At 40.6% G+C, this 16,956-nt stretch overlaps 1 protein-coding gene across 1 annotated transcript; it reads right to left on the bottom strand.

The window, feature by feature from the left end:
* Nucleotides 1-1,524: 1,524 nt before the first annotated feature.
* On the bottom strand, nt 1,525-9,902 carry LOC123508592. The gene is made up of 2 exons (XM_045262372.1): nt 9,334-9,902; nt 1,525-3,800 (listed from the first exon to the last, which is right to left on the bottom strand). Exon 2 carries the CDS (start codon nt 3,124-3,126, stop codon nt 2,104-2,106), a length of 1,023 nt encoding a protein of 340 aa, XP_045118307.1. The 5' UTR covers nt 3,127-3,800; nt 9,334-9,902; the 3' UTR covers nt 1,525-2,103.
* Between the last annotated feature and the right edge of the window lie 7,054 nt (nt 9,903-16,956).

Genomic DNA, 16,956 nt, shown 5'->3' with positions numbered 1-16,956 from the left:
ATTTCACCCATTAAAAGAGACTTGATGAAAAAAGAGGTAGACTATCTGCTCTGTCATCACCTTGCAGAACCTAGTATATCCCCTTGGGCTTCTCCCTGCATGTTAACATCTAAGCCAGATGTTAGTAGTCAATTTTGCACCGACTACAGGAAATTAAATAAAGTGACAGTACCAGACTCCTACAAAGGCTGCCTGGAGAACAAGGCCGGTCCACATCCCTATGACGTCACGTCCCGACGATCTATCCCGCACGCCGCTCGCAGCTGGCTATGGTGTTTACCAGTGACCTATAACTCATCTCCCATCATTCCCCTAATGTTTATAGCTTACTAACCTGTTGTTTTCTCACTTTTAAGCTTACAAAATATAATGTGTTATGTTATAATGAAGATATTTAGTACTGCACTTACATCTTCATTTCCTTTTCTCTATTTTCATACCAGGTAAGCTCCTACACACACACACACACACACACACACACACACACACACACACACACACACACACACACACACGCCCGGTAGCTCAGTGGTTAGAGCGCTGGCTTCACAAGCCAGAGGACTGAGGTTCGATTCCCCAGCCGGGTGGAAATATTTGGGTGTGTCTCCTTTCACGTGTAGCCCCTGTTTGCCTAGCAGTGAGTAGGTACGGGATGTAAATCGAGGAGTTGTGACCTTGTTGTCCCGGTGTGTGGTGTGTGCCTGGTCTCAGGCCTATCCGAAGATCGGAAATAATGAGCTCTGAGCTCGTTCCGTAGGGTAACGTCTGGCTGTCTCGTCAGAGACTGCAGCAGGTCAAACAGTGAAACACACACACACACACACACACACACACACACACACACACACACACACACACACACACACACGCACACACATTATTGTAGAAACAAAAAACGCTCAAGAATAGGTTATCAAGTATTAAACGAAAGGTCTTTAGAAACACATAGTACATTTTATTAATAACTATTCGATCCATCTTTACAATTGCTTTGTATAAAGAAAACTCTAGTAATAAACAATAATATAATATTGATAATAACAATAATAATAATAATAATAATAATAATAACAATAATGATAATAACAACAACAATAATAATAATAATAATAATAATAATAATAATAATAATAATAATAAGGTAACTATAGTCCGGCTCAAATATGAAGCCCGCTCAGGGGGGAGACCTGATGGTGATTCCCCAGCTGCGGCGTCGCCAGGCATCGTAGCACATGTTTCGATCTCATTATTAGCTTACATCTTAATGAACCGTCATAAAAGTGTATTCCTCGAAATTTCTAATAAGGAGAGAGCTTTGAATATTGTTTTAGTGTAATGAAGACAATGATTTTGTATAGATACCGCAAAATGTAGCACCACTGCTCTCCAGCGTTGCTACTTTTCAAGGTTGGACATTGTTGTGGTCAATGTTATGTTACCACGAAGAGGGCACAAGAGTAACAGTGTCGTTAGTTCAGGAACTCTCTCACACTGTCTTCTCAGGGGAGTTAACGAAAACACAGCTTGGGTTTTCCTTATATTAACAATACAGTTATTTACACTACACAAGGATAGTCTTGTACACACACACAGTCCACAGCTCCCTGGCAAACGCCCGGGGAGCACAACGGCCAGCTCGTGTATTCATCAGACTCCAACTAACGTAGCTCCGTCTTGTCAATCTCTCGTCAACAAAACTCACTGACACCGGTGACCGACTCATATATTAAAGAACAGTTAGAAATGCATTGGTTACAATAGTTAAAGTATCACTTAATTATAAATGAAAGAAATAAAATATATGATAGTACTAAATATATGTCTATGATGTTATGATTACATATATATAACCTAGTAACCAGAGGTTCCCACACTGAGCCTTTGGGAACGTGTACTGACTTAGCATAAGAAGTGCTTGCACATGAAAATGAAAGGATGTGCTTCTCGCTAAGATCAGCCTCGCTTCTCACGGCTGTGTGTAGAAACAAGGACCCTAACACCGCTCGGTCACATACCTGCCGCGTCCTCGTGGCATAAAAAGAAAGCATACATAGAAATTTTCTAATCGTGTACCTAGCCGTGTTAAAGTGTACTACAGGAAGTTCATGGTTGAGAGTGAAATCGCCGCTGGGCAACTTTGGCAGCATGAAGATTAGAATAAAGGCGTAACGCTTTGTAAACACAAATAAAGAGAGGAAGTAAAATGCAAATGGTCAGGAGAATAGGAACTAAGAGACTAGGATAGAAAACAACAGGATCGAGGTACTCTGGAAGAGACTCTTCTAAGGCTTGAGCAAATTCTGACTGGTTTGAAAATCTAATTTCATGTAAGGTGTTAGTAACATAAGAAAGCCTGTAAAAAGATAGATTTTGCAAAATAGATAAAGGGAAAAGATGAGGAGCAGATATATTGACAGTAAAAGCTTCGTAGAGACGTTTAGGATAGGTGGTCAGATTAGTAGACGTAACATGACAAAAATTGTGAACTGCATGATGACCAACAACCCTCTCATACATTGTACCATTCGGACAAACAACTGCGAGAGGGATGGGAGTTGGGAAGAAGTAATGATAACCATGGAACGGATGTTGAAAAATGGCCTGTGGAACTATATGTCTATAGGGACAAGTTAAGAGAGCATCCTCTGCGTGAACACGAGTAAGGATGACCTCGCACATATTCCCTACAATGGGGCGAAAAATAAAAAGGGTAGCATCGCAGTGATATCGGTGTAAATACGATGACATGCAGCTACTCAGCGAGTCCCTTGAGGTAGTGGTATACACGGAAAAATCCTTTGCAATCAAAACCAGAGTAGGAGGTAAGTCTAGGATTAGGACAGAGGTGTTAATAGAGAATGGAAAAGGAATGATTTCATAAGCATGAAAGGTGTCCATTGATTTGAAAGGAACATAGATGACGACAGCTTCAAGCGTGAGAACCGTTTCTAAGATGGGATAATGATGTTCCACAATATCACGGTTAAACAAAGGTTGTAATTTGAAAATAGTCTGTCCAATGTCAAGTGTCTTGATTAGATCAGCGACAGGGAAAAGAGCAGCAGTTACTATACCCCGGCTGGCATTAACAAGGTTTTGGATGAGGACAGAATTATAGGAAAACATGACATCTAGAGCGGATTCTAGAACTTCTAGTGACTGATCTACGAGAACAAAGTCCGTCAATTCAGCTATGCGAACTATTGCATCGTTAAGTACACTACGAAGGTGATTATGGTGGTATGGCCAAGGAGATCTTTCAAATGTGATTCCAGACTAGCAATGTGTTTACTGTGCATATTAATGACTCGTCTATTACTAGTTGCAATGTTGACAAGATGATTGAAGCGTTCACGTAAATCCTGTACATCCTCATCCATTGCTGTACCAAAGAGAGTTTGGGAAATTTTACCGAAAGCATTGATCAATCCTCGCTTGTTCCGAGCATGCATTGGGTGTTTAGAAAAGTCGTAAGTATCAGTAGCAAGTTTGTTAAGAGAGAAAAGTTAAGCGAGTCTTTAGGAGGTTGAAAATAGAAGTGGAATGAGGATAAGATGGTGTGTCTGTCTGTTCGGCGAGTTCAACCCCCACTCGCCGAACCATCTCCGCTAAGCTTGAAGCAACGCCCTTCAGGACTTCCGGCACTGAGTGAAGAGTGGAGTAAGAATAGCGGACGAACAACGCATCTTCCACTAGGGTCACTGTTCCCAAGGGCGCAACGAGTGCCCCTGGCTTGAGATGTGTTGGAGTAGCCAATGCAGTCCCTAATGTTCCCCAGAGAAGCAGGAAAAACGCCATTGCTGCAAGAAAGCGTTGCGTTAGGTTCATGACCTGAGATTATAAGAGTGAGTAGGATGACTAGTAGGTGGGATGGCAGTGGTTGGAGGATTATTACTAGGTATGCAAGTGCGACTATCCAAAGCTGGATCAGAAGCCTTAGTTATCTTGAGTCTGTCACTGTGAACCATTTCTACAGTATTGAGAGCTGGGTCAAAAACTGCAAACTTGTTACCATTACCCTCGCTGACAATTAAGCGCGGACCCATGAACTTAGGGGACAATTTGGATTTCCTTGGGGGCGCTTGAACCATCACATATCTCCTACTCTAAAGGTGATAGGAGTTGCACGCTTGTGTTGTTGCTGCATCATCTCATTCCTAGAAGCAAGCAATTTCTCCCTAACCTTTTGATGTATGTCTGTGAAAACTCGCAGATGCTGGGAAGAGTAGTCATCTATGTTATAGACAGGCTTAGAGGGACCCGCCAACAAGTCGTATGGCAATCTCTTATCTACTCCATAGAGAATGTAGTGCCGGGTTTTCGCAGTTGATTCACATACCGAACCATTAATGCAAGCCGCAACCTGAGGAATCCAGTCTTCCCAATTGTCATGTAAGCTAGTGACAACATGACGGAGGGGTTCAAGGATTTTACGATTCGCCCTCTCTACCAGGCCATTTGAACTTGGATGGTAAGCTACGGTAAACGTCTGTTTGATGTTATACTTAGCGCAGATCTCCGATAGCAAGGCATTTCTGAACTCCGTGCCATTATCGCTAAGGAGAACACGTGGAGTGGTGTAAGGACAGAACAAGTGCGTAACTAGCGCATGTGCAATCGCAGGTGCTGTCTTAGCTTTTACCGGGGACAAAACTACAAAACGAGAGAAATGATCTACGCAAACCAAGAGGTACTGGGAGCCTTGGCGACTCTTAGGAAGCTGCAGAAGGTCCATTGCAACTACATCCCATGGTTGTGCAGGTGGTGGGTATCCTAGCATAGGCGCAGGACCAGACGTAACGCCCTTATGCTTAGCGCAGCTAACGCAACGCGAAACATGATCGACAACGTCTACTCTCATACGAGGCCAATAATATGCACGACGGACGGCAGCCAGGGTTTTGTCACGACCTGGATGTCCAGCTGTAGGGTGATCGTGCATAAGTTGTAGAATGACTGGAACAAAAACTTCTGGAATAACCAAAAGATCTTTGCCTCCATCTTCTTTTGGGCCTCGCCTACATAAGACATTAGATGGTGATAAAAGAATTGTGAGAAGGGTACATGTAAGGAGGGCAAAGTGGAAAGATCACCAGATTCCAGAGCATAAATTACTTTCCCCCATGTCTCATGCTTTCGCTGTTCCACGCCGAGTTCCTGGAGAGAAAAATTATGTACTTGAGAGACTGCACTCACTGGAATATTCCGTGATAGAGCGTCAGCTACGACATTCGCACGGCCTGGAAGGTACTTGAACTGAGGAGAGTATTCTTGCAATGTAAGATACCAGCGTGCAAGCCTGCCACTAAGATTACGTCCCTTGAAAAGATTTGTGACGGCGACGTGATCTGTGAAAACTGTGATTGGGTACCCAAGTATTAGATCTCGGAAATGGGTAAGAGCCCAGATGACAGCTAAAGCTTCCTGATGCGTGACTGAGTAGTTCGCTTCCGCAGAGTTAAGAACCCTACTCGCATAAGCAATCACACGATTTTTACCCTATGTGTCCTCTGAGTCAGCACTGCGCCGAGCCTAACGAGGATGAGTCTGTGTAGAGTTCAAAAGGTAATGAGAAGTCAGGGAATGCTAGAACGGGAGCCCGTGTGAGAGCTGTTTTTAAATCCTGGAAACTACGCTCCTGTGCAGCACTCCAATGAAATGAAACGTCCTTCTTGAGTAATTGGTTGAGTGGTGATGCAAGTTTAGCAAAATCCTTAATAAAAGGTCTGTAGTAACCTGCTAAACCTAAGAATGATCTCACATTCTCGATGGTTCTTGGTTGTGGAAATTTTTTGACTGCGGACACTTTATCGTCCATTGTGTGGATTCCCTCACTATCGACAACGTGCCCTAAAAAGGTGATTTTGGGCTTCAAAAACTCGCATTTTGACAGCTTTACTCGAAGGCCAGCTTCATGCAGTCGCTGTAAAACTGAACGCAAAGTCTGAAGATGAGATTCAACATATTTACTGGCGATGATGATGTCATCCAAATAGGCATATCCAGAATTACCTAACATATCTGCAAACAATGTATTGATCATCCGCTGGAATGTAAGTGGCGCAGACTTTAGGCCGAACGGCATGCGCAACCACTGATAGTGCCCTGATGGCGTACTAAACGCCATAGGTATCTGCCAGTACCCCGACAGTAAATCAAGACTGCTGAAAATGGTATTACCATCACCTAAGGACATAAGCAAGTCACTCAGGACCGGTAGAGGGTAACGATCATCCTCTGTTACCTCACTTACTTTCCTAAAATCAATGACTGGGCGAAAACTACCATCCTTTTTAGGAACGAGGAAGAGGGGACTGTTCCAGGGGGAATGTGAGTGTTCGATCCCTCCCTGATGGAGCATCTCTTTGATTTGCTCATCCACAATTTCCCTCTGACTGTGAGGTAGTCTGTAGGCTGGAATGTAAACTTGTTTAGTGTTTGATTTGAGAAGAATACGGTGTTCGGCATGCTCCGTACTACCAAGGGGCTCGCCAGACAACGCTATCACGTTGCGACGTTCTTCGAGAACATCCAACAGCGAGTGCTTCAGCTCTGGGTAATCCACAACATTGACAAGCGAGCTTAGAGGTGGGCCTGACCCCAGCTCGCTGTCAGAGGTGGATGACACCGTTGCGACACAAGCTTTGGGAAAGTCTAAAGGAGTAGGCAACATCTTTTGATCGTAAACTAATCCATCTACAAGGTAGAGACCATGTTTCACACGTACTGCCCCTCCCGTAACGTTCACCACTAACGCAGAAGTGACATAACCTTCCTGAACGGTGGAAAGTGTGGACTCCACCGCAAGGCGCTGAAGTTTACAAGGACCAGTGAAGCAATTGTCACTGTTAACTGGTGCATCAGGCACTGTGATGGGGATACGCATTGCTACGCGATCCGGAATCTCATGGTTACCCATCACAGTGACTTTAACGCATCTGCAATTGAGAGGTGACGCGAAAGTGGGAGGAGACACATGAACCGACGGTAGTATACACGAGGGACTCTCGCCACGTTTATCCCCACCGTCTCGCTTGGTGTCATGACGAAGAGATAAGGGCATAGGTTCCTGCATTGCTTGAAGTGTCTTTCCCTGAACTGTGACTGAATTATGGTTTGGAAGGACTTGCATGTCAAGAAGCTTCATATCTGACAATCCCAGAAGTCCGTCAGCTGGAAGATGGAAGTTAGAAGTGACATAGAATTTCAAGTAATGAATGGGTAGTCCTCTTTTATGCGTATGGGTAAAGTAACCATTCCTGAAATACTCAAAGCTGAGCCAGTCACCCACGTAGGTTTAAATCACTCTGGCGTAACGGCCACCGCCCACCGCGAAAGATTCGTTTGATAGCTCTAAACGAGTCCTCCGAGAGGACATTCACAGTGGCGCCAGTGTCCACGGCCAAGGAGAGTCCGCACGACCCTATTTTAGTAGGTAGAGCCATGATAGTGGACTGAGCACAGGCAGCGACAATACTATCGTATGTGGCTAAGTCGTTCGTGCCTGTGAACGCAGATTGATTATCTGGACAATCTAACCTGTTTTTTTTTTTTTTGTCGCGGGCGCGCGGCTTCCCCGCCGGCTGAGGGCCAGCAACACGTCGCGCATCTGTTTCCGCCCGCATCTGTGCAATCTGTCGGCAACGATCTGATGAGTGACGTCCATAACCATGGACAAGGCAAAAGTAGGGTAGTGTTGAAGAGGAAGTGCTCATCTGGCCATGGGTCGTGGCAACCCTACCAGTAGCAGACGTAGGAGGATGACTAGAAGGAGGAGGAGGAGGAGGAGTTTGAGGATAAGTGGATGTTGAAGTGTGAGGGTAGGTATGTGAGAAGGTAGCATGGGTGTGAGTGGATATAGAATTCTTAGGTCTTGTCGACAATGCTTTCCCCTGACCCGTGTGGGGTGCTTGAGCTGACGGGGTGAAATAGCCTGTCTTTACCGTAGCCTTCTTTTGATCGCTCTTTCGCTTTAGGCATCTCTTCTCATGATGTCCTGCTTTGTTACAATAGGAACAAACTACTGCAGCGTAAGACTCTAACGACAAGTTCTCGGTAACCGTCGCCACAACATACGCTCCCTCTTTTCCCTTCTTTAGTTTGGATTCAGCAGTTGACACAAGTACATCAAATCTGTCATTTGGAGCGTAGTTGAGAGATAGAAAAGCATGTCTCGCTTTCCCATGTACTTGAAAGAGCAAAAAGAAGATTTCAAAAAATTTTGAGAGGTTTTCAAATGTAATCATGGTATTATTTGGTCCCTCACACCAACCTTGTTCCCTTAGTACTCGTAAACAACTCTCCATCTGCTTGCTTGCAGGTATGGAAGCATCCCAAGGGTTTTCCACCTTGTCCCCATTCTCAATACTCTCCACAATTGAGATGATTTGTTTCAAGAGCGTAGTTTCAGCTTCACCCCCAAAAATACGCAGCATTTTCTCTTTGAAAAGGTCGTAATTCTGCCCAAGGTTCCGGGAGAGAAAAGAAATGCCTTCCATCATTCTTTGAGCCCGCGAACCAGGCGCTAATTTTGATCTAACAAAAGCAATTTTGTCTGCGTCATCTGTCGTTCCCGACACATGGTCATGAACGTATATACCGAGTAATCCACATCCTGGCCCGTGAAAGGTCTAACAGTATTTTCTGTTTGAAGAAATTTTACTGTTTGAGCGGTGACTGGTGAACCTACAGTGTTAGTAGCCATGCAGGTGTTGTGTGAACGGGATATGTTTTACCACTCCTCAAGGTATGAACATCACCGAAAGGCTGAGAAATTTGAACTGAATATGAATCTATGAACCTCTTAGCCGCAATAACTGACTCGGGAGTGTCAGGGTTATCTATTTCATTTTCCTCTTCATCAATGAGGTTACTCTCGCACTGTTGTCTGATTTTAGCTTCTTCCTGCAAAATTTCGTCTTCATATAATTTTAAGTATTCATCAAATTTGTCGGGCTTCTTCGCCATCAGCAGTCACTGACACACATAAATGATTTACCCAAAATTACAATAGCAGTATATGATATAAAAGAAAGAATATATAAAATAGGATGCAGTCACTTGAAAATACAGTTACTCAAACACTACAGTTGTATGTACATGAACACTCAGAGAGAATGATTGAAGCGCTATGTTAACGTAGTATATATATATATATATATATATATATATATATATATATATATATATATATATATATATATATATATATATATATATATATATATATATATATATATAAAAGAATAACTGATAACTTCCAACATAACAATAAAGTAATGTGTGACGCTATTTTTTGTGTAATTGTAGTATTAACTTTGTGCTTGTTCTCACCTAAGATGTGAGAAAATATGTACGAAGCGAAGGTCACAGATGCTCCTCAGGCGATCTTGACAGGGCGGCAGTCTGTCTCTCAGAGAAGGAATGACGTCACGGAACCATCAGCAGTCGCTGTAGTCCTCTGTAGACCCTGCTTCAAGTTCTGAAATTATGTAGAAATCTGAGAAGTGTTCCACAACTGAATTATATGTGATCAACTCCGTAGCCGTGATACGGAAATATTTGAAAAGTCTGTGCGACACAGTAAGTGCTTTTAGTTGTGTAGTGTAGTATTATACTTCTCCCTGTAGCGATGAGTGAGAAGTGATGAGAGTAGAAGTCTTATACCACTCTGGATGTCCAGCTGAGTGATGAGATGCGATGAGGACGGGTAATCGATGCTGTAATACGAGTACCACTCCAGTCACCCAGCTGTTTGTAGCTCGCTCAGAACACTGGGAGTGTTTTCCTGAATTCATTTTATTTCATTATTTTTTTTTTACGGTAAGGCCTATAGCGCCTGTAGGCACACTTGAAGAGTGTATGGGAAGCGCTGTTCAGCTTCCGCCCATTAGTGGCGCAGGCAATTTTATTTATAGTGGTACCCATATTAGGGCCCATATCACCGCCCAAGCTCATCTTGAGTGTAACCACCTAGAACCTGGGTATCATGGTGATATGTAGGTAACTTTAAACCACTCGACAAATGGCAAAGTGTTTTAAGGCTGTACGTGGTGGGATTCGAACCTACGCGTGGACGTCTGCCCGATCCCACGCTCACCACCTTATCCACTATGCCACCGCATCCCTAGGCGGTAATGTGTAATATTTCCCGGGTCAACCCCTCGGAAGAAAACTAAACATCACTTCAGAAATTTATGTGTGGAACGAAAGTCCGAGTCACCCCCCCAACTGAGCAGAGCTAGGCGGTAGTGGGAGAGATTGTTTTGGTAGCATCTGCTGACTTAGCGGATAAGTCAGCCGCTGAACTGAGTTGCCAGTGCGTCAGAGAGAGTGCGTTATGAGATATAACAGCCGTTACACACTCACGCCTTCACTGCACTAAGTCTATTGTTCACTGGTTTACTTATTCGTGCCACCGCAAGCCACCAGTGTTGTGGTCAATGTTATGTTACCACGAAGAGGGCACAAGAGTAGCAGTGTCGTTAGTTCAGGAACTCTCTCACACTGTCTTCTCAGGGGAGTTAACGAAAACACAGCTTGGGTTTTCCTTATATTAACAATACAGTTATTTACACTACACAAGGATAGTCTTGTACACACACACAGTCCAGAGCTCCCTGGCAAACGCCCGGGAGAGCATAACGGCCAGCTCGTGTGTTCGTCAGACTCCAACTAACGTAGCTCCGTCTTGTCAATCTCTCGTCAGCAAAAACTCACTGACACCGGTGACCGACTCATATATTAAAGAACAGTTAGAAATGCATTGGTTACAATAGTTAAAGTATTACTTAATTATAAATGAAAGAAATAAAATATATGATAGTACTAAATATATGTCTATGCTGTTATAATTACATATATATAATCTAGTAACCAGAGGTTCCCACACTGAGCCTGTGGGAACGTATACTGACTTAGCATAGGAAGTGCTTGCACATGAAAATGAAAGGATGTGCTTCTCGCTAAGATCAGCCTCGCTTCTCACGGCTGTGTGTAGAAACAAGAAAAAAATAATTATATACTATTCATACCCTAACAACATGGGTGAGGTCAACCTCCCAGACCGCTGATAATCCCCAGGTCAAATTGAGTCTCTCCTCCCCTCCCTGTCGCTCAGGATGGAAGGTGAATATCTCGTCCGCGCTACGCGCCATTGCAACCTTCATAGTCGAGAGAAAGAAGTTATTTACTGCGTCAATAAGTTCTGCTTAGAGGAGAAGGCAAAGGGAGCACCTATAATTGATTTCTCAAAAGCTATTGTCCTGACAGCAAGAGCAACAAACGTCAGTGAGAGAACTGTTCAACGAATCTGCTCTGGCATCAATCAAGCCTGCGAGACAGCCTGCATTTTCATCACCCCAAAAGAGTATATAGTAACAAGAAACAGGAGGGAGTAACAAGCCAGAGAGAGAGAGAGAGAGAGAGAGAGAGAGAGAGAGAGAGAGAGAGAGAGAGAGAGAGAGAGAGAGCGGGAGAGCTGGAGAGATGGGTGTTTCTCCACACTTCAGTGTTAATCCTTTAATTGGGGCTGCGACGTTTGGCGACGCCGCAGCCGGGGAATCCCCGTCAGGTCTCCTCCCCTGCGCGGCCTTTATATTTGAGTCCGACTATACTAACATTATCCTAATAATCTTCTAGCAAAGTCACATTGTATAATTTTCATTTCAAAGCTTGGATTATCAAACAATGCTTGGATAGGTAATTGCACTCAATTAAGTTACATGTGTAGGAATTAATAATAATAATAATAATAATAATAATAATAATAATAATAATAATAATAGTAACAACAACAATAATAATAATAATAATAATAATAATAATAATAATAATAATAATAATAAAATAATAATAATAATAATGATAATAAAAATAATAAATAGTAATAATAATAAATAATAATAATAATAATAATAATAATAATAATAATAATAATAATAATAATAACAATAATAATAATAATAGTAATAATATTAATAATAAAGTAATAGTAACATAATCAAAATAATCTTCTAGCAAAGTCACATTGCCTGAGTAAAGACAAACTTAGTGTATAATTTTCATTTCAAATCTTGGATTATCACAGAATGCTTGGATAGGTAATTCCACTAAATTAAGGTACCTACATGTAGCTTGGATTATCACAGAATGCTTGGATAGGTAATTGCACTCAATTAAGGTACATGTGTAGGATTGATTCATTTATTGAAGTTCAAGATCACCTAAATCCTTCACTTTTTTCAAACACTTGGATAGTCTGTGTGAACTTTGATGTACCACTCTGTGGTACATCAAAGCTCCTCAAGACAAACCTTCTACCAACTATTAAACATTCACTTGAATTAGTTAATGCAGAAAAAAGCTATCAGGATTACTGCATCTGCAAATTACAGGGATCATACTGCACCACTATTCCTTTCACTACAAGTACTGCCTCTCCATAGAATTTATATATTCACTGTCAGTAAGCTAATGTATAGATACAGCAACAGGTGTTTGCCCCCAATATTCAATAATATGTTCCTCAGCAACCATCAGGTTCACTCCCATATAACAAGACAGTCATACAATTCATGTACCATTATGTAGGACAGCCATGATGCAGTAAACATTTAGATATAAAGGTGCAATAATATGAAATAATATTGCAAGACATGTACCACAGAACTGCAGCATTGCTACATTCAAACACAAACTTAAACAGTTTGTATTAAATATTGACCTTATATATATATATATATATATATATATATATATATATATATATATATATATATATATATATATATATATATATATATATATATATATATATATATATATATATATATATATATATATATATATATATATATATATATATATATATATATATATATATATATATATATATATATATATATATATATATATATTGTGAGGCACCGTCTTAATCTCCTTTAATTTATTATTTCATTATGTGCCTATTGTATGGCGGCCATGCGAGCCCATCGGGCTGTTCTGCTGAGCAGACAACCCACCTCCCTCTTCTCGCTTTTCGAGTCAGTACCAAGGTAGTTTTCAGCTGAGGTGGACACGGACGCTCGTGGGTCTGGCACATGGTAGAGCTACGTGTTGCTGGGCTTCTCTAGGTGCTCACTAGTAATCGGTCTGGGAGTTGTGCCCTCCTGTTTGAGTAGTTGGCTTGTTACTTGTAGACCGTGGTGTTAGAGCAACAGGCTTGTTGCTCTAGGAGAAGCGTAGTTGGTTTGGCTGCACTTCTGTTTTGCGTCCGTCCTATCTTGTGGCGGCAACGCGTGGAAGAGACGCGGCATTGTCTCGTCCTGTTTGTCTTGTGGTGGCCGTAGTCACCAGTGTGTTTTGGTGGGCGGCTGTGTGCCCCCATCATCTTTAGTATAGCCCCAGTGGTATACTGTATTGCAGTAGTTGTAGCCACGCACACTAGTGAATGCTGAGAGGCTTCATGCTGTCGGCCAGGTGTGCGTAGTTCTCGTCCGTCAGACTTGTCTGTGACGAGTATCTGGACTTCTTGTATGGCTGTTGTCACCCGTAGGTGGTGTCTGGGCTTGTGTGTACACCACCGGATGTGCTGTACACATCATATGTTGTAGTAGTAGTAGCCTAGGGAAGTCAGTCTGACAGGTGTTAAGAAGCACTTGTCGTAGTAATAGATAGTATAGTAATATATACACTGCGCGTGTTGTCGCAGTCTGTGATTCATCACCGTCTGTGGGCAAGGCGTGTGGAAAGGCATTAATACTTCATAGAGAAGTGGGTGGAATTGTCCTTGTGGGCGGTTTCTCTAGAGGGTATTAAGGCCTCGCCCTGTTACACATAACATCTACCATTTATAAATTCTACTTGGTTGGGTACAGGAGGAGAAGGAGTTGCTAAGGAGATTCCCTTACAGTGGGGGAAGTTATACACTGTTGGCGACCTTTAAAGAACCTGAGTGTTACGGCTGCTGTGATTTATAGTAGTGGGGACTCTGTGGAGTGTTATATTCCCCACTAACTGTATTGTAACAAACTGGCGATTTTGCCAGGATAACATACTCCTCAGTGAGCAGCAGCAGATAGTACAGCTAGAGTGGCGTACGTAACAATATATATATATATATATATATATATATATATATATATATATATATATATATATATATATATATATATATATAACTTAGCACATTGTTAGACAACCAGTAATGTCACTACGCCATGAGGAGAAGGAAAGCTTTTACACATTCCTCTTTCCTCACTGTACAGTAGTCCTGTGATATACTTGTTTTGTGCTCGATTGTTTTGCCATGATCTTGCGTTTTGAAATAGATGCTAAAATCCCCATTAAAATAACTCTATCCATATATCACGATGTTACTGAGTAAGATGGGTCATACTGTATAGTACAGTTAAAGTTTTTACATTTTCTTAGTCCAAATGAATAGACTTTATAATTGTACTATGATGTATTTAAGATATTGATAGCAGTATTGCGAGATAATAAAAAAAAAAAATCAGTTTTGACTAACTTCTCCCAAAACTATCCATTAAAGATATGTAATGTCAACACTATCATAATAGTCAATATTCTATGCATATGTATGCATTTTGGATTTGATACAACAATATTCTAGTACATGTCAATAGCAGAGGTGACATCTGGTAGGTTAGTTCTGAAAATTCCCAATTGGGAAAAATGGACCTCGGCGGTTACCATGGCATAGACGTTCGACTTATCCGATATTCAGTTTATTTATGTTGGACTTAGATAGATTTTACAACGCTTATTATTATTGTTATCATTATTATTATTATTATTATTATTATTATTATTATTATTATTTATTACTATTATTATTATTATTATTATTATTAGTATTATCATTATCATTATTATTACAGCAATCATTATCATTATTATTATTATTATTATTATTATTATTATTATTATTATTATTATTATTATTATTGTAATCATTATTTTTAGACGCTTTTCTGTTATTACTAGTAATGGTAGAAGTAGTAATAGTGGTAGTAGTAAACGCTGGAACTCCCTGCCTACTTCTGTATATCCATCTTCCTATGACTTAACTTCTTTTAAGGAGGAGGTTACAAGACATTTGTTCTTTAATTTCAGCTAATTCTTTACTACTCTTTAAGGGAAGCAGCACATAAACTGTTTTTTTTCTTTTTTCAATATTTTGTTACCCTTGGCTGGTTTCCTTCCTGCATAATAAAAAACAATAGTAGTAGCAGTAGTAGTAGTAGTAGTAATAGTAGTAGTAGTAGTAGTAGTAGTAGTAGTAGTAGTAGTAGTAGTACTAGTGGTAGAAGTAGTAATGTCTCAAAAACTCAATTCTTCCATAAGTCAGCTCGACACAACCTTCTAGACAACTATTCTCTCTGCTTCAAGGACACTCGACTGTCTCCCTCCGTCTATCATTTATTCATAACCTTAATTGGAAAGTTCACCTCATCTCTTGCTAAAACAGCTTCCATGAAATTAGGCGTTCTGAGGCATCTCCGTCAGTTTTTCTCGCCTCTCCAACTGCTAACTTCGTACAAGGGCCTTATCCGTCCGTGTACGGAGTACTCTTCGCATGTTTGGGGGAGTTCCACTCATACAACTTTATTAGTTAGAATGGAATCGAAAGGTCTTCGTTTCATCAACTCCCCTTCTCTGACTGTCTGTCTTCGGCCTCATTTTCACATCCGAAATGTTGCATCTCTTTCTTTCATCGCTGTTTTCATGCTAACTGCTCTGCTGATCTTACTAACTGCATGCCTCCTGTCCTCCTGCGGCCTCGCTGCACAAGGCTTTCTTCTTCCTCTCATCCCTATTCTGTCCAACTCACTAATACAAGAGTTAGCCAGTACTCTCAATCATTCATACCTTTCCCTGGTAAACTCCCTTCCTGCTTCTGTATTTTAATATTCCTACGACTTGACTTCTTTTAAAAGGGAAGTTTCCAGACATTTGTCCTTGTATTTTGGTTTATTCTTTTACTAATCATTTACTTGCATTTCAAGTGGGCCTTCTTTTTTATTCTTTTGTTGCCCTTGGCTTGTTTCCCTCTTACATAGAAAAAAAAAGTACCACCAGCAGAAGCAGCAAAATCAGCAGCAGCAGCAACAGCTGCAGTAGTAGTAGTAAAAGTAGTAGTAGTAGTGGTAGTTGTAGTCATAGCTATAGTAGCAGCGTTATAGTAACAGCAGCAGCACCACCACCACCAAAAACAGCAGCCATAGTTGCAGTAGTAGTAGTAGAATTATTATTATTACCATCATTATCATTATTATCATTATTACCGTTATTATTATTATTATTATTATTATTATTATTATTATTATTATTGTTGTTGTTGTGATAAAAAAAATACTACTACTACTACTATTACTAATAGTAAACAAAGTTTATCTTCATCAGACATCAGTAAACCGAATATCGGATAACCTAATTTATATCATTATTATTATTATTATTATTATTATTATTATTATTATTATTATTATTATTACTATTATTATTATTATTATTATTATTATTATTATTATTATTATTATTATTATTAGTAGTATTATTAGTAATTGTAGTACTACTTCTATAAGAATGATAGTAATACAGTAATGGCAACAGGAGGCGGACATGACGGGCCTGCTGACAATTAACGAGGCGCGCATGAGGCATCTGGACTTCACGGTGCCCCTGTTTCTGGAACAGATCCACGTAGCTGTGAGGCGTCCAGTGTTGGAACCAGATATGGCTGGATTTGTTAAGCCATTTACAATTTTTGTAAGTTTTGCCTGTTTCTTGACACTTATCATTAAATGGAGACTACTTGAGTTTATAAATATGTATTCCCTTTACTTCCCAATTATGTGTTTTAGCAAGATTACAATAACTGCAATTCCATAAGGCTATATTTTTCTTCGACAATAAATCAGTAAGAATATA

Source organism: Portunus trituberculatus, chromosome 3 (assembly GCF_017591435.1).
Source record: "Portunus trituberculatus isolate SZX2019 chromosome 3, ASM1759143v1, whole genome shotgun sequence".
Lineage (NCBI taxonomy): Eukaryota > Metazoa > Arthropoda > Malacostraca > Decapoda > Portunidae > Portunus > Portunus trituberculatus.
Note: the sequence above shows the minus strand (reverse complement) of the source record. Positions and strands in the feature narration are given on the sequence as shown.

Coding starts and splice junctions, on each gene's coding strand:
- LOC123508592 (XM_045262372.1), bottom strand. CDS start 3,126: ATGTTTTCCTATAATTCTGTCCTCATCCAAAACCTTGTTAATGCCAGC.